This window comes from Urocampus carinirostris, chromosome 8 (assembly GCF_059441175.1).
Source record: "Urocampus carinirostris isolate Australia breed hairy pipefish chromosome 8, RoL_Ucar_1.0, whole genome shotgun sequence".
In the NCBI taxonomy this organism is placed as follows: domain Eukaryota; kingdom Metazoa; phylum Chordata; class Actinopteri; order Syngnathiformes; family Syngnathidae; genus Urocampus; species Urocampus carinirostris.
Window position 1 is genome coordinate 30,286,945 of NC_142356.1, and position 19,098 is coordinate 30,306,042.

General features: G+C 41.1%; 1 protein-coding gene across 1 annotated transcript; it reads left to right on the forward strand.

Moving 5' to 3' along the window:
• Positions 1-1,380: 1,380 nt before the first annotated feature.
• Positions 1,381-13,802, forward strand: taf5l (TAF5-like RNA polymerase II, p300/CBP-associated factor (PCAF)-associated factor). Its single transcript, XM_088342308.1, has 6 exons — positions 1,381-1,545; positions 4,067-4,211; positions 7,026-7,130; positions 8,361-8,707; positions 9,864-10,286; positions 11,438-13,802. Exons 2-6 carry the CDS (start codon positions 4,070-4,072, stop codon positions 12,221-12,223), a joined length of 1,803 nt encoding a protein of 600 aa, XP_088198434.1. The 5' UTR covers positions 1,381-1,545; positions 4,067-4,069; the 3' UTR covers positions 12,224-13,802.
• The last annotated feature ends 5,296 nt before the right edge of the window (positions 13,803-19,098 follow it).

A 19,098-nucleotide genomic window follows, 5' to 3' on the forward strand; every position in this document is an offset into this window, starting at 1 on the left:
GATTCAAAAAGAAAAAGAACAAACATATGAACTCTCATACAAACGTGTATTTAAAATACACTGCATTTATTTTACACAAACTTAGCCTCACCTAGAGGGAGCTGACATAATTGTCTACCATCTTGCTGCTATGGGTAACCAAAAACCTCGCGAAACACTTGGGGCAAAAACGAGTAATGAAAATGTGCTTTTTGCTCACTCGGTAGTTTGTATTGTTCCTTCTTCATTTTAGCACTCATTCTTAGTTGCACTACACAAAACAGCAATATCTAATGGTCAAATAGTACACACGGTCCCTTTAAATCTCAGTTAACTTTCGATAGTTATTTGCGTATTTATTCATTAAAATTCTTGGTCATCCTTTAAACAATATTGCATACGTTCAAAATCCCACATTAGAAAGGAACTAAACTTCAATGTTGAGGAAGAGAGAACTGTTTATAGCCTGTGGCATTACGGGAGTATTCAAATAATCTTGAAATGAAAAAGTTAATGTTGTAAATAAATATTTTAAGCTAATTTGTTTTAAGTTGGGCAGCACGGCAGCGCAGTGGTTAGCTCGTGTGCGGCACAGTTCTGAGGTCATGAGATCAAACCTCCTGTGTGGAGTTTGCAGGTTCTCCCCGTGCTTGCGTGGGTTTACTCCAGACATTTCCTCCCACATTCCAAAAACATGCATGTCAGGATAAATGGTCGGTCCACATTGACCCTAGGTGTGAATGATCGAGTGAGTTGTCTGTCCTTGTGTGCCCTGCGACTGGCTGGCAACCAGTTCAGGGTGTCCCCTGCCCACTGCCCGAGGATGGCTAGGATGGGCTCCAGCACCCCGCGACCCTACTGAGGATAAGCGGTGCAGATAATGGATGGATGGATGGATGGATTGTTTTAAGCATTATCAAGTGGTGGAAAGGGTACACAAAAAGTTGTGCTACTACTTTAATCGAAAATCAGACAATATTGTAATATATTCTAATATAATTTGTCACTTTAATATTTATACAATACACAAATTATTGTTTATACATTATTGTACATTATTTATTATTACATCATGAAAACCCCAAAGATGTAAATGAAAAGATAAGTGATTAAAGATTAAGACTAAATTAGTTTCCATTAAAGCTACACAAGATTTCGTATATGATAACCCTAAACCAGTTTCAGTTGTTTACTTTTCTTTAATCTGTTGATTCAACAAAACACAATTATTTTGAGGATGTTTAAAAATATTCATGACGGTTCTGTGAGTTGTTTTGTTTTTAGAGAACGAATATACAGGTAGGGTGTTTTTTGGGGGGGTTGCTATACACAGTTTTCAGAACATATTGTCCTTCACCTCCCAATCGTAAGATGTCGCTAACGACGCTTGACGTTTCCTGTAACGTTTGAAGCGGTAAACAAGAAAAATAAGAAAAACATGGAGGCTGAGCTGGAGGCTGAACGACCTGATAAAATCCACAAGAAGAAACACAGCGTTCTCGTTTGTTCGAACGCATTTGTTGTCTAACCAGTTGCAGATCACTAAGGAGAACTAAAGAATATGCAGTAAGTAGGCTGTCACTGGTGCAATTAAAACTTATTAAAAGTAGGAGCAGTGGGTCGACTGGGTCCGGCCCCTTGAATAGATGAGCAAAGTTAGCAATTAGCTTATTGTAATAATACATTTAATGGAAACTTGTCAGCATTTAAGTTCCTGCTTTATATGTCTTATATTATTTCACATTTTTCTTTGTAAACGGTAGCCGCGTGAAATAACAAAATGGTGCGTTTTATGTCCAATGTGCTCCGGTTATTAATATCAATTTATTGCTTATTAAAAATATTAAACACTCCCCTAAGGTTCGTTTCTCCCCAGGTAACCTATTGGTTAATTGAATGTAGTAAGTTCGTGACATTTGTGTTCAGCTGTATGCATTGTCCAGTTTTTCCATCTATATGTATTCAAATCAAGATACATTTTTTTGTGTAGCCCTTTATCCCAAAACATTTCAAAGAACTGTACAGGCCACAATTACAACATGCCCCTGATCTGAAACCTGTATGTGGGCAAGGTAAAACTCAAAAACCTCAGCATGAGGTAAATATATTGAGAAGGGGCCACTTGAGGTAATACCCCTTCTAGGATGACCAGGCTGCAGTGGATGTTTCTTGGACAAGAAAACATCAAATATAATCAATATCATCAATAAGCATAGGTAATAATTAAAAGTATTCAATAAGTCCAAGACATTAATGATGAAGCTTCTCATTTCAGCCAGCTAGTCATGTCATGTTTATTTGTACATCCCTTAATCACAAAGAGTCTCAAAGGGCTGCACAGACCACAGATTATTGCAAACCACAGACTATTTTTACACCATCACCTGATCTAAAACCTACATGAGGGCAAATAATACACAGAGTCCCGTGTTTTGTCAAGTCCTTGCATGATTTTGTATACTACCAACAGAACCTTGAAATCACATCTTAGGCTAACAGGGAGCCAATGCAGGTTAGCTAAAATCGGGTTAATGTAATCAAACTTTGTTGTCTTGGTTAAAAGCCTCGCTGCAGCATTTTGTATCAGCTGAAGGCTTTTGAATTTGGACTTCGGGAGACCGGAGAGTAGTGCATTATAGTAATCGAGACAGGAGGTAACAAACGCATTAATTATAATCAATGCAGATGATAACTTGTCTCAGATCCAGGTGCTAGTCCGCTTACTCATCCGGGTTCGCTCATTTGGCAACTAGCCAGACAGTCGGAAAAGACATGAAAACAAAAGAATAAGGGCAGTATCAATCATGAGCTTTAGAATACAGTATAATCGTGTCTAAAGTCTAGATCTAAATACTTCCCGGAGGTTGCAGAGCTTATTGTATTGCAAGGCCCAAATGGAGAACGCTCTCAAGCCTGCGGGTTTCCTCTTGGCTCTTGGCGTCAAAAGTAGACCAGTATTTTCCGAGCTGAAGTTTCGAGTAGAAAATAGGTTACGACAAAATCAAAAAGGTAAGAGAGGCCAAGACCATGCAAAATTTTGTATGTTAGTTGGTAACAGAACCCTAAAGTCACATCTCGAAAGGACAAGGGAGCCAGTGCAAGTCAGCTCAAATTGGGGTGATATGATCAAACTTTCTCGTGGTAATCAAAAGTCTTGCTGTCACATTTTTAACAACTGCAAACTTTTCATGCTAGACATCAGGAGACCAGAGAGCAATACATTACAGTAATAGAACCAAAAAGTAAAAACGCATCAATTATAATTCGATTTTGACAGCAATTGAGAGAATTTTCGCAATATTACGAAGTTGGAAAAAAGCTATTGAAGCAAAAGGACAGATTAGGATTAAATCTGACACCTAGATTTCTGGCCGAGTCACTTTGGTTTATTATACATTTGTCAAGGTTAAGAGCAGTATTTACCAGCTAGTTGGCTGTGGGTTAGGGTGCCCGCCCCGAGACTGTGAGGTTTCCCTGGTTTGAGCCTCGGCCGAGTCATACCAAAGACTTACAACATTAGTACCCATTGCCTCCCTGCTTGGTGCTCGGCATCAGGGGTTGGATTTGGGGGTTTGGATGTCAGGTGTTGCCACATATCAGTTGGGTATAACTATCATTTACTGTGCACAGTCGTACGACCGTGTATGCTAACCAACGCCTAGATCAGGCGAGGAAAAAGAAGAATAAGGTTAAGAGCAGTATTCGACAACAAGTCACAAAAATTAATTGGACCAACAGTCAACATCTCAATTTTTGTCTGGGTTAAGGCGCAAAACATTTTGTGACATCCTTTTTTATGATGATTTAAATGTTATGTTCTGAGGTTACTTTGCTACCTGGAGTTTTGTTTACCTTAATAATATTTCCATGCACCTATACATGACTAACATGAATATTCCAGGCAATGACTACACAATCTGCCTATTTTGTGTCGCATGTGTGATGAAAAATGTAAATTAAATGAAAACACAGTCAGACTGTTCCTAAAGAATCATTGATGGATGGATAACCAATCTAGGAGTGAACTAAAGTGCTATTGTTCACTTCCTTTTTCCTTGATCCTAAGTGTCAACTGTGGTTTTGGCAGGTCATGAAGCGGGTCCGCACGGAACAGATCCAGTATGCCGTGGCTCAGTACCTCAAGCGCAGGCAGTATGTGGACTCCGCTGATGGCACCCTGAAACCCACAAAACTCTTCCAGACAGCTGAGGAGATGGCTGCCAGCCTCACGGGTCAGTTAAATAAACTAAATCCAAACTGTGGGGAGAAAATAGGGTTCCAAAATCAATTAAGATAAATGTGGTCTTTATGTAAGACATCCAATAAAAAAAAAGAAGTACAGTGGTACCTCGGTTCTCGACCATAATCCGTTCCAGAACCCTGTTCGAAAACCGATTTGGTCGATCACAGAAAATCATTTTCCCATTAAAAGTAATGCAAAATCGTTTTAATCCGTTCCAACACCCTGACTGTTTAACATGAAGGTTCGCGCCCCGGCCGAGTCATTCCTAAGACTTAAAAAGTGGTCGGCGGCGCCCTCTGTTGGCTGCATCGGCTCGCTACAACGGGTCAGGTGCAATCGACATTTCGTTCTGTGTACATTGTTACACAGAATGACAATACAAGGAAATTATTATTATTATTATGAACGTAAACATGAAGCTAACTCAGGCTAATCGTACGTTCGCGTTAGCGTAATCTTCCGTACAAAAGATTATGCTAACATGAACGTGTAAAAATGAAAAAAGGATTATGAATAGGATTTCTTACCTTTGTGGTGGACGATGGGGAGATAAAAATCCTCAAAAGTTTTTCAACCTCTTCCAAACCTTGCGGCAGTTGCTTGCTTATAGCACTATCTTCCTTAGCCGCATCACTCGATTTCACAACCTCCTTGTTCTTTACTATCGTACTGATAGTAGATTTAGGCATGCTGTATTCACTAGCAAGATCGGAAATTCGTACACCTCTTTCATATTTAGCTATTATGTCTTTCTTAAAGGCAATAGTTGGACGAACAACTTGTTTTTTTTTTCACCTGTCCTGCTTGCACCAACCTTCTTCGGAGGCATAATTAGGGGCTAAAACACCCGTACGCCGTTCGAACTCCGATTATTTGACCGAACAGCGAAGCAAGAATTTCTCGAAATTGTTGGTCGAACACCGATTGGTCCGAACTGAGAGGCGTTCGAAAACTGAGGTTCCACTGTACCGTAAATTCTGGACTACAAGCTGCTAATTTTTTGCCACATTTTATACACTGCGGCCTTAAATACAGTGCGGCTTATTCTTTTATTTTCCGTAGGGAGGTAAACGGCAAGATGCTCTTTTTTGCAACACATGTGATTTAAATACAAAATACTGCGTTGATGTTTGGAAACATTTATAAAACATTTCGAGAGAAATTAATTCATGTTTTTGCCAACATTATTCATAAAATGCATTACAGGAGCAAAACTGGAGGCTTGAAAGTACTTCATTATTAATATTTACTACGTACTCACGATATTTCCACTTTTCACACACAAATGTAGCCATCAAAATTGAACACTAGTGGAATGTATCAAAAACGCTACACTTCTCTTTCCTTATCATCGGCATCAATGTCAGGTCACCAAAGTTTCCTTTCATCTTCGAAGAATGATAACAAGCGAATGCAATTTGGTCCATTACTGTGTCAAACGACAATTACAACTCAAAAAGACACGTCTGTGTTGCAATCTGGCACTGCGCTCCAATGTATGGTTGTCCTGGCGCTGTCGTCTAGAAATATAGGGCTTACATTTTACATGATGCAGCCCTCATTCACACAATTTTTTTTTTTTGCGAAGTACTAAATATGTGCTTGTCTTTGTAAGCGCCATTTGGAATCGTTCCATGATGTAAAAAACTCAGAACTGAAAAAGACGTAGCTGAAAAACGTCCGTTGGAGTTCTGCAGCCAAAGATGTCAATTTCCCCACGCGGTTGGCTTAAAATGTATGAAATAGACGCAAATTGGTTCATTTTGGTGGTTGTTCATGCCTCCGGATTAAATTCTGTTGCGGCTTGTACAAAGACAAAATTGAGTTTTGCACTTGAGCATACGGCTTTTAATCATGTGCGTTTTGTACTCTGGAATTTAAAATTCGGACTATAAGCCATGACTTTTTTTTAGCAAGCTTTCAACCCTCAGGCTTATGCAATGATGCTACTAATTTATTAATTTTTCTAATGGTTGCCAGGGGCGGCCGAGCAGTAAAGGTAAGAGTGAGAACGGTGAATTCAATGTGTCGAGGAAGATGCACTTTCAATGTAATTTCCTGCTTTGTGCATGAATAAGACAAGCAAAAGAAGTCCCTCATCATGGAAAAGATGTCAATCGAAAGGGAGCACTAACTACCATATTAGAAATAATTTTACGATTCTGTTTGTTTCTAAACGGTAATAATCTGGCGTAACGAACGCATTACAAGAAGCAACATCCAAAGAAGCAGAAAGGTTTAGGGCGGATTCCTATTTATATGTCACCATTATCTTGTGTTTTGGCGTCAATATTTTAAACGGTTGGATTCTATGGATTGTCTTTGATGTTACCAAGCCATTTTCGCGGACATTCAAAGAAATTGAAGTCTGGTTAGGAGAGGTACTTTTGAGTTACGCCGGCCTTATAGTTTTCGGCTATCTTGTTTCAGACTGATTGTGTTGTTTCTTTGATGAGTATGTTTTAAAATGGTCATTATATCTTGAATCTCAAGATTTTAAGCTTTCTAATGATATGACTTATTTCAGTGACTGTGGACATCGTACAGACACGTATTTATTTATCAAAAGTCTGGTAGCTCACCGGCTGGCCGTCTTAACGTTAAGGAGTTATGGTACTGTATATTATCAAAACTCTTTCTATGTACCATCTATCTTTGTAAATATCTAATTTTACAATCTGGGCACATGCGGCTTATAGTCAGGTGCGGCTTATGTATGCACAACATTTTTTTTTTCCTTTAAAAATGTTACAATTTGCGGGAGTGTTTTCATTTGTGCATATTCTTGCTTGTGTGTATACAGTCCAGAGCGAGTCTGGATGTGCCAACGTTGTGTCTGCAGCGCCCTGTCAGTGCGACCCCCAGCAATATGATTCGCAGTATACCAGGCTTCGCAACTTCTTGTCAGGTTGGTTGTCATGAATTCCTGTCCCTCTGCATTTCATATGTTTACTGAATGGTTTGCACAAATTATTGCCACATTTGATGAATTCTTGAATGACCCGAAATTGACACAATTGGATGAGTTTTATTTTGATGTTTTTATGTCGCTTTGTATTTGGGCAAAACAGGAAAGAAACTACATCAACCACTAATTAACAAAATAATGTTTTTATGTTCTTGATACCCAGCGGAATCCACAATCCTAATAGCTTTCTACTTTAATGGAATAAGCTTTTCTAATTGCTCTTATACTCATTTCCTAAAATCTCTGTACAAAAACTTAAAAAAGGCAAAACTAATGAACTGTACATTATATGAAGTGTTTTCAGGTGAAATATGCTTCTGCATCTATTCATTAATGCAATGTGCTAATTTGTATTGTATACTATTTGTAAAGGGTATCCAGATAATATCATGGCTAATAATCACTCAGAGAAACTTAAACTATTTAACTTCTGCTATTTGAACATTTTTTTTGTTTCTCAAAAAGCATAACCTTTGTTCTTGATACGTTTAATGATAGTTTGTTTTTATAAAACCATTCCTTGACTTTAAGTTGTACATTTTTTTCCATCCGGAATGTCTGTAAATTTGTACCCAAGCCTAACATTGTGGGGTCGTCAGCAAATAGAATATATTTTCATTTCAATTCATTTAAATACAATAAAAACAAGAAAGGTCTTAACACAAACCCCTGAGGGACTCCACAGCTAATGGTTTTGAACAGTTGTTGCAGTCTGTTTGTATTGAAATCTGTCTGGGAGATTTGATTTTACCCAGTGATGAGCTATTTTATGTATTTCATATTGCTGTAACTTTTGATTTAGTATATTGTGATTTTTATTTTGGGTTTCAAAAGCTTTCCTTAAATCTATGAAGATACCGACGTAAATGTTGCTGTATGATGGGTGACTCAACCCTCTGTCAAATTGTGTGTGAGAAATGAAAAGTTAAAAAAATAAAATAAAATAAAATACCGACATAATAGAGCTTGTTTTTTATGCATTATATCTTCAAGATCAAGTCATGTTAAAGCGTCAAATGTTTTTTTGAAGCCTTACCGACTTAAGTTTTTTTTTTGTACAATACAATACAACTATTTGACAAAATAATCAATAGTTTGGTTAATTTCAGTTATTAATGAGTTTATGAGTTTGCCCACTAATTTGTATTTCATATTTGTCTGATGTCTCAGAAGCTAACATCTCGTGGGCTAAGGAAGTTAGCGCTGTCCTCTACCCGCTTTTCGTCTACCTGCACCTGGACATGGTGCGTTGTGGCCTGAAGTCTGCGGTGGACGGATTCTACGCCCGTTTCCATGCCGCCTTTCTGCAAGACGGAGAGCAGCGTGCCACCGTGGAGCAACTGCGCCACGTCCTCAGCACTCAGGATGTGGCGGCTAGCCCGCGGCTCAGCGCCTTCTTGCAGCACAAGTACGTGGTGCGCCTTAGCGAGGGTGCCCATGGCTACCTGCTACGCTACCTACAGAGCGAAGACAACAGCGCCATTTGCAGAGTTCTTGGCACCCACTTGCAGCTGGAGGTAAGTTTGGGAGGTTTTTTTTCCCTGTTTTTTTAAGACATTACTCAAAAGTGAGAGGTTTCCGGACACTGGTAGGCGACGACTTATGATCTTAAGATTTCCCTGTATGAGCACACTTTTGGTTTACTGCCACTCAATTGAGGTATTTGCGCATATCATTGTGACATCACATTTCTTGCGGTTATCACAAACACAGTCATCAGGTTTCATGAAAAGTTTCCCATCTGTAGTTGTCGTGTCTGGTAAAGATTTGTGTTTGAGTCTAAAATATTGTTTATTATGATTATTTGTAAATATGTGTTGTCATAGGCCTGAGCTGATATGGCATTCTGATGATTTAATAACCATGATTATGGTTGGGTAATAAAACAGCTCGGTGGCCTTGGGGGTAGGGCGCCCGCTCCGAGCCTGGGAGGTTGCTGGTTCAAGCCTCGGCCGGGTCATACCTAAGACTTACAACATTGGTACTCATTGCCTCCCTGCTTGGTGCTCGGCATTAGGGGTTGGAATTGGGGGGTTTGGTCACCTAACGACTCCCAACATATCAGTCAAGGAGTACAAACGCCAATCCAAACACCAAGAAAGATAAAAAATGAAGAGTTTATTTGAGCGCATCTAAGAAATGCAAGTGCTTGCACATGCATCTTAAACAAGCTGACAAAGGCTGCAATGATGACATAAGCCAGGAGATGGCGGCAGTTCCATACAGTTCTTTTAAATTAATGTGTAGAGCGGGGTATATTGTTTATAATTGTAACTGTACCGTAATCCTCCGCGGTGTTCTCAGTGAAACTGTCACCTTGATTCTTCTTGTGGAAGTTAATACAAAAATGCTGCACTGTGCTTTGTCAAGATGCTAGTAACTTTATATCTGCTTTAAAGTTACATTTTGAAGTCGGACGTCCCAAATCAAGCGCCTACCCTCGAACAACCTGATTTACATATCAGACAGATGCTGGAATCATCCACCTATTTTCTGATCGTAGTTTTGCCCTGTGTACAAAAATTTAACCTTTGACCCAAGTGCTGATTGGTAGCTATCATTTTGCTAATTAAGCAGCTGACTTAAGATTCTATGATTGATCCTTATCCATCTAACAGCTAGCATGCACACTAAAAGGAATATGGTCTCAATGCGCATAACTGTTTCCTACAGGTGAGTGCCTCCAGGCGAACAGACTACCAACTTTACGGAGCAGTGGCCGGCACCGCCCCTCCAACCGGTGCCCCCAATTCTACTTGGGCAGAATCGGACGGCGGAAAAGATGGCGGCGAGGCAGCGGATCAGCTCTCTGCCGGCCCGCCACAAAACGAGGCGGCCCTAGAAGCGCTCCGAGACTGCATCAAGAAAGTCCGCGAGGGCCCTCCCTCGCTCACCACCGTCTGCTTCTACGCTTTCCAACACACGGAGCAGTTGCTCAACACGGCTGAGGTGTCGCCAGACAGCCGCCTGCTTGCCGCAGGCTTCGACAACTCCGCCGTCAAGCTGTGGAGCCTCCGCGCACGGAAACTGAAGGCCAAACCGCACATCACTGATGTGTCGCGCGTGAGGCTGGCCTGCGATGTGCTAGAGGAGGAAGTGAGTACTGCAAGCCAAGGCCTGCTTTTTGCTTGTCGTTTTAAGACCTGCAGTAACTCATGATCCTTAATCTGGGGGATCTCTCTTCTTCGAGAGTCTTTTTGACAAAGTAGCTTTCCTCCAACGCTGCTAATTTTATATCTGACTTCAACAGAGCTTGCTGATGAGCTGCAGCAGTGTTGGAGAAGGGAAACAAGGGAAACAGGCAGGAATATGGCTCTAGAGTAGCAGTGTTCTTTCCCTTTGTTTTTTTTCCAATTAAAATAGTTAGTTGAAATTCCCCCCCAAAAGCCCAACCCGCCCAAACACACTCACAAAAAGTATTTGTAAATAGTAAAATAGTCATGAAATGAAGAGTAAGGTAATCATAAAGAAATACCAATTAAAAACAGATAATACGTTTAAGTGTAGGTTGAACGGATAAATCTTTTTAAATTGTATTTCTTCCAAATCATTCAGTTTTTTTTTCTCAATTCATTTTTTTAGTAAAACTTTGTGTATATGGTGAATAATTTTGATATGCTATTGGTATGTTATTGTGTAATACTGCTTCAATGTACATCAAATGTGTATTACAACCTGATAATATCATAGAACAACTTAAGTTTTTATTTTAGAAATGTGTCTCAAAATGGCAGCCCTTCATGCCAATCAGTTACAGAAAATGGCTCTCCGCTCTCCTTTTTGGCCCACCAGTTGAGAAACTCTGCTATCGAGAACCGTATAGAGTTTATTATTTTCAATTAAGGTTCTGTTAGATTTAAAACATACATTTAATCTATTAAAGAATGCTTCCGAATGTAATTTTGGGATCGTTTATATAAAAGGAGCTGTATGGTATATGGAATTTAGTTTTAGTCACTGCCGCCATCTCCTGGCTTGAAGTCATGATTGCAGCCTCAGTCGGCTCATTCTTGATGTATGTGCAATTCATAGATCTGTTCAGTTAAACTCTTCTTTTTTTTTAAACTCTTTGGGGATTTTGGTTGGCGTTTGGACTCTACTTGAAGCAAGTCTTTTCTTTCTTTCACTCTTTTCATGCTACACTATAAATGATGAGCATGATGTCACTCTATTGCTGCCCTCCGTTGGTCTTTAGTACAGCACAGTCAAAACTAATGCTGTTTTGACTTTTTCGTTGTGTTTCCAAGACAGACGAGGAGGACGCGTCAGGCAGCGAGATCAAAACTTTGCGTGGCCATAGCGGGCCAGTCTTCCGGACGGCTTTCCTGACGGATAGCTCTGGCCTTCTGTCCTGCTCTGAGGACACCAGCGTGCGCTACTGGGACCTGGGCAGCTTCACCAACACGGCACTCTACCAGGGCCATGCCTACCCGGTGTGGGACGTGGACGTGAGCCCGTGCAGCTTATACTTTGCCAGCGGCTCGCACGATCGCACCGCCCGCCTCTGGAACTTCTCACGCACGTACCCCCTTCGCGTCTATGCCGGGCATTTGGCCGACGTGGACTGCGTCAAGTTCCACCCCAACTCCAACTACCTGGCCACCGGCTCCAGTGATAAGACTGTTCGACTGTGGAGCACCCAACAGGGGGCTTCGGTGCGCCTTTTTACCGGCCACCGAGGCCCCGTACTGGCGCTTGCCTTTTCGCCAAATGGGAAGTACCTGGCATCTGGCGGCGAAGACCAGCGTGTCAAGCTGTGGGACTTGGCCTCAGGAGCGCTCTTCAAGGACATGCGGGGCCACGGCGATAGCGTCACCGGATTGTCTTTCAGCCCCGACAGCAGCCTGGTGGCGTCCTCGTCCACGGACAACTCGGTGCGGGTGTGGGACGTACGCAACGCCCACAGTTCAGCACCGCCCGACGGCTCGTCCGCAGAGCTAGTAGGCGTGTATTCAGGGAACACAGGCAACGTGCTGAACGTGCAATTCATGGCGTGCAACTTGCTTCTGGTGACGGGCAGCGCGCAGGAGTAAACCTTGCAGACAGATTTACCTTCACCTTTAAGATAAGGATTTGTGAAATGCCAAACACGGTTTTATACTTTTGTTACATATAAGCATATTTTCCCATCCATCTCAATCATTTTGTCCTACACTACTGGCAGCTGTAATTAATGTACCATATTTTCCGGACTATGAGGATCACCTAAAACCCCAAATTGGCCCAAAATTCGAAAGTGCGGCTTATATACGGCAGAAATTTGTGGATAATATTGGAAATGCACATGAGGTTTTATTTTGTAAATGATAATAATTGCTGGCTCATTGCAATACATTTCATGCTCCAGGATTCAAACTTGGGCTGTGGGGGAGAGGACGCCAACACTTTAACACTAGGCCATTAGTGGTACAGATGACTATGGAAAGGTTTTGGACCTTTTCCCATTATCACTCTACTTTTACTCACAGTGCCAAAAACATCGATTTGCATAGCGCATTCTGATAGGTTAAACAGTCTCTCTACTTCTTCACCCGTAAGTGAATAACATTGCAAAAGACAGAAACAGAAAATGGAGAGTCTTTTAACAAAATACTATACAAGCTCTTTTACATACGTATACATATTAAATCGGGACATTATTTGCACACAGGTGAAGAAGTGAATAAACTGTTTAACCTATCTGAATGCAGAAAAAGTGCACTGTATAAATTACTACCACCGTGACCAAAAATAGTGTGTTCTAATGCCTTTTTTGTATGTCATTTGTACCTATGGTGGTCCAGCAGGCCACTCACCACTGCGACAGGGTTTGATTCCTGGTTATGTTTGTGGAATATGAAGAAAAGAACCAAAGTTTTGTTTTACAACTTTTCAAGGGCAGCCATTTTGCAATTATGTTTAAATGCGCTTTTTGGCTATTATTCCAGAAAAAGGGTACTTTTACACAGCATTTCCTCTACAAAAATATTGGAAATTAATGTTCCTTGATAATTCAGTTTTTATGACCAATACACAAGTCAATATACTATCAAAGTTGAGTTTTTGTTTTTGCAATTAGCCTGCAAATATGTGTCATTAAGTTTCCCAGTTAAGCACCACATTTGCCTCAAATGTTTCATGAGGCTATTATATGACATTTTTTGGTTTAATTTAGGTACCATAAAAGCTTGAGTCCAACGTTGTTATGTTGGGTTATTGGAATACTCGTGTTAGGTCAAACAGGTTGCAGTACCGGTAATTGCATTTCTTGGTGTGTAGTAAAAGAGCTTTTTGTTCTATCGCTGATAGCACGGAACCTGATGAGCAACGATACGTTATTTGAAATTAGAGCAGTCCTGGCAGATGATATAATGATGTGTCATAGTCGGTTGTTTTGAATGTTTCCTAGATCTGATCTTGTTTTTCAGAAGACATTTTTTCATGTACAATATTTAAGTACTGAGTTCTACACACAGAATGTAATTACACGAGTGTAATTTTTAAGTTTCTGTTCTTCCAGTACTCAAGAAAGGCCCTCTGGGTTTATTGTGTTTGATACAAAGTTGTTTGTCTGGATGTTATTGATACCTGTCAGGTTTGAACTTTCTCAGTAAACTGTAGTTTGTCACCGTTCATGGCTTCCAATTCAATTAATTATGTGACATAAGAAACGACTCTGTTCCCTTAGAGTTATCTCTAGACTCGGAAAATCTGAAGCGAATGTTGTATGGTCCTTTTTTTAAATCAAATGTTCTTTTTTTATTATGCTTTAACAAAATAGCTGGACTTTATTCCTCTTAAGTAAACTAAAGCTACATTTTTAGATTTATTAAGATTACAATTGAACATTGTTTTCCGCCAGATTAAACATGTAATAAAGACTTGGGATAAATGGGCAAAATACAAGGTAGTGCTTGGAGACTGGCCTAAGTTGTGAGTGCATCAGATTCAGAACAATAGCGCAATCTGAAAGAAAATGGCTTGCTACCAAGCTTGAGGTTTTCCGTCAAACCTGGTGTGGCAGCTTGTTAAAGTATAAAGCAGCCCTTGCCTCTGCAAAATCAGCCTATTTTTCGAAGGTGATTGGGGCACAAAAGAATAACCCCGAAATCCTTTTCGGCACTGTAGCATCGCTAACAAGGCAAATACCAGCTCAGTAGCCTAGATGGTAGTGTGCCCGCTTTGAGACTGGGAGGTCGCTGGTTCGCGCCTCGGCCGAGACATACCTAATTGGTATAATGGCGGCGCCCTCTGTTGGCTGCGGCTGCATCGACTCGCTACAACGGGTCAGGTGTATCGACATTTCGTTCTGTGTACATTGTTTCAAAGAATGACAATACAAAGGAAATTATTATTATTATTATTATTATATTATAAACATATATCTCTCCTCAGGTGCAGTTCCAGCGGATTTTAAATCTGCTGTTATTAAACCTACACTGAAACAACCCAACCATGATTCAGAAAGCTTATGTAATTATAGACCTGTGTCACACCTACCGTTTCTTTCTAAAGTACTTGAAAAAATTGTGGCACAGCAGTCGAATGATTTTATATCTGAGAACAATCTTTTTAAATCTATGCAATCAGGCTTCAGGGCTAACCACTCTACTGAGACAGCTCTGATTAAGGTAACCAATGATCTACTGGCAATGGACTCCGGCGCTTCATCACTCTTGCTGCTGCTGGACCTTAGTGCTGCCTTTGACACTGTGGACCATAATATCTTACTAGAACGGTTGGAAAAATGGATTGGTCTCTCAGGAACCGTCCTTTTATGGTTCAGATCCTACCTCTACTATATCTTGCGATGGAGGAATCTGCCACAGTAAACTGTGAAAATTTGGAGGCCTGCCTCACTGAGATTAAAAAATGGATGTCACTCTTCTTGCGCCTTAACTCTGAAAAGACCGAAATCTAAATGCCATAACTTGTTCTCAAAAACTGCTGAATATTGACAAATGTAATATCACCCAGAGTGACTCAGTAAAATTTAGGTGTCATCTCATCTCATCTCATTAGCTCCACCGCTTATCCTCAGTAGGGTCGCGGGGGTGCTGGAGCCCATCCCAGCAGTCATCAGGCAGTGGGCAGGGGACACCCTGAATTGTTTGCCAGGCAATCGCAGTTTAGGTGTCATATTTGACCCCAATCTGTCCTTACAAACACAAGTTAAGAATATTACTAGAACATATTTTTTCCATCTTCGCAACATTGCTAAAATTCCCCCTATGCTGTCTCAGTCGGATGCGAAGATTATAATTTACGTGTTTGTTACCTCCCGTCTCGATTACTGTATTGCACTACTCTCTGGTCTCCCGAAGTCCAAAATCACGAGCCTTCTGCTGGTACAAAATGCTGCAGCGAGGCTTTTAACTAAGACAAGAAAGTTTGATCACATTACCTCGATTTTAGCTAACCCGCATTGACTCCCTGTTAGCTTAAGATGTGATTTTAAGGTTCTGTTAGTAGTATACGAAATCCTGCATGGACTTCTTCCTTATTTCTCTCAGATTTAATTTCCCCCTATGTTCCGGTCCTGAGCCTTCGCTCTGAAAATGCTGGTCTACTAGTGATCCCAAAAACCAAGAAGGGATCCGCAGGTTTAAAAGCGTTCTCCATTCGGACCCCGGTGCTGTGGAATGCTCTTCCCTCTGAGGTTCGATCTGCAAACCTCAGTGGAACTGTTTAGATCTGGGCTTAAAAACACATCTATTGTATAGCATATGAATAACCTATATTTTATGTTGACAATATCTGTGTATTATTTGTTATTGCAACATCCATTGCAGCCTGGTCATCATGGAAGGGGGATTACCTCATGCATGGTGCCTTCTCAAGGTTTCTTCATTTTCCTCATGTTGAGGTTTTTTTAGTTTTTCCTTGCCCTCATGTAGGTTTTAGATCAGGGGATGGTGTAATAATAGTCGGTTACTATAATGCACTACTCTCCGGTCTCCCGAAGTCCAAAATCAAAAGCCTTCAGCTGATACAAAATGCTGCAGCGAGGCTTTTAACCAAGACAAGAAAGTTTGATTACATTAACCCGATTTTAGCTAACCTGCATTGGCTCCCTGTTAGCTTAAGATGTGATTTCAAGGTTCTGTTGGTAGTATACAAAATCATGCAAGGACTTGACAAAACACAGGACTCTGTGTATTATTTGCCCTCATGTAGGTTTTAGATCAGGTGATGGTGTAAAAATAGTCTGTGGTTTGCAATAATCTGTGGTCTGTGCAGCCCTTTGAGTCTATTAATGATTAAGGCCTATACAAAAAAACATGACTTGACATGACAAATAGTGCATCGTAACAACACTGTCATGAAAAATAGTTCAATAACATTGAGCGGCACAAAATTTCCAAACAAATCTAATATCAAGATATGAATACCCATTTTCATATACAGCATATAAATCTGTTATAACAAAAATGTCCTTCATACATAGTATTGGAAATTTTATTTGAAGACTATTTGCATGGGGCAGCACGGCGGCGCAGTGGTTAGCGCTTGTGCGGCACAGTTCATGTCATGGGAACCTGTCGTGGGTTCAAATCCAGCTCCAGACTTCCTGTGCGGAGTTTGTATGTTCTCCCCGTGCTTGCACTCCAGTTTCCTCCCATGTTCCAAAAACATGCATTTCAGGTGAATTGGCCGGTCCAAATTGTCCCTAGGTGTGAATGAGCGAATGAGTTGTCTGTCCCTGTGTGCCCTGCGATTGGCTGGCAACCAGTTCAGGGTGTCCCCTGCCCACTGCCCGGAGACGGCTGGGATGGGCTCCAGCCCCCCCACGAGCCTAATGAGGATAAGCGGTGTAGCTGATGAGATGAGATGAGATGAGACTATTTGCATTGTCAACAGTTCAAAAGAAAAAGGTCCTGCCTGATTGGTTCAAGTTTCATTTGATATGTCCTATGCTTATATAGTCCTGCACAACATTTTTTAAATGTCTATGAGTAAAACATATGAATCACAACTACAACATTAACTATTCAAAGTTTTCCACTGTGTTACTCTGTTTATTACTTATTAGCGTTTGACATTTATATAATAATTATAAGTTATCATGTTCCTGTCAAGGCTGCTTAAAGGGACAGTGTGTAATAATTGACCACGAGATGTCACTGTATTGTGTAGGTCAATTCGAAAACAACCACTAAAAAGCACAAGGCAAAATAGGAACTACAAAGACTCAAAGTGACCAAGATGCATCATTTTTTCTTTCCTTGTTTTTGCTCAGGTTTTTTGTTTTTTTCTAACAGCAAGATAGATAGATAGATAGATAGATAGATAGATAGATAGATAGATAGATAGATAGATAGATAGATAGATAGATAGATAGATAGATAGATAGATAGATAGATAGATAGATAGATAGATAGATAGATAGATAGATAGATAGATAGATAGATAGATAGATAGATAGATAGATAGATACTTTATTCATCCCCGAAGAGAAATTCACATTTCCAGCAGCATCCCTGAGCTGAGAACAATACAATAATAAAGGAAAACGAATACAATATACAAATACCCAGTGTGACGTGCAAATGCCCACTGTAGCGTGTTATATAGAATAACTAAATAGTGCTACACAGAATACATATTGCAATAAGATTTACTGTGGGCTTTTACTCTGCCGGGTAGAGTTAAAGAGCCTCATGGCATGAGGAAGAAAATATCTCTTCAGTCTGTCTGTAGTACAAGACAATGACAGCAGTCTGTCGCTGAAACTGCTCTTCTGTCTGGAGATAATGCTGTGTAGTGGATGCGATGAATTGTCCATGATTGACCGCAGCTTTTCCAGTGCCCGTCTATCAGATACTGTTGTTAGGCTGTCCAGCTCTTTGCCCTCAACAGAGTTCGCTTTCCTAGCCAGTTTATTGAAACGAGAGGCATCCTTCTTCTTGACGCTGCCTCCCCAACACGCTGTGGCATAGAAGAGGGCGCTTGCCACAACTGTCTCATAGAATATTTTCAGGAGCTTTTTGCAGATTTTGAAGGAGGCCAGCCTTCTGAGGAAGTAAAGTCGGCTTTGCCCTTTCCTACATAGAGCTTCTGTGTTGGCAGTCCAGTCCAGTTTGTTGTCCAGCTGCACACCCAGGTATTTGTAGGTCTGGACAAATTCTACACATTCTCCTTTGATGGTTACAGGAACCGGGTAAGTTCTGGTTCTCCTGAAGTCCACCACCATCTCCCTGGTCTTGGTGGTGTTCAGGTGCAGGTGGTTTGCGTCGCTCCATCGGACAAAGTCCTGAATCAATTTCCTGTACTCCTCCTCCTGCCCATTTCTGATACATCCCACGATCGCAGTGTCATCGGCAAACTTTTGCACATGGCAGGACTCAGAGTTGTACTTAAAGTCCGATGTATATAGAGTGAATAGGAACGGAGAGAGCACGGTCCCCTGCGGAGATCCTGTGCTGCTAACCACAGTGTCCGATGTACAGCCCCCCTGTTTCACATACTGGGGTCTGCCTGTCGGGTAGTCAGTAATCCATTCTACAAGGTGTGAGCTAACTCCCATCTCTGTCAGTTTCCTACTCAGTAGCAGAGGCTGTGTGGTATTGAAGGCACTGGAGAAGTCCAAAAATGTAATCCTCACAGCCCCCTTAGCCCTATACAGGTGAGAGAGGGATCGGTGTAACATGTCGACATGTCATGATTACTGATGCGGGGCACCTGAGTCTGCTCCGTTGGCGCCAACAGCCACGGAGGCTGATTGGCTGCTGACCTCTTTTTAAAGTCCCGCCTTCCTGTTAACATTCGTCAGATCGTCTTCGAACCTTAGCTACACACAAGGCCAGCTCTTTTGACTTATGACTCTATCCTGCCCTGTTTTCCGTCTGATTCCCGTTGCTGACCTCTTTTCTGAACCCGTTTACGTTTTTGCTCCTCCGTCCCAGCCATCGACCTGTTTTTTCCTCGC

Bases quoted from the DNA above. Each gene is read 5' to 3' on its own strand.
- taf5l (XM_088342308.1), top strand. From the start codon at position 4,070: ATGAAGCGGGTCCGCACGGAACAGATCCAGTATGCCGTGGCTCAGTAC. The intron at 4,212-7,025 runs GTCAGTTAAATA...GTGTGTATACAG, and splicing joins GATGGCTGCCAGCCTCACGG to TCCAGAGCGAGTCTGGATGT. The intron at 7,131-8,360 runs GTTGGTTGTCAT...CTGATGTCTCAG, and splicing joins GCTTCGCAACTTCTTGTCAG to AAGCTAACATCTCGTGGGCT.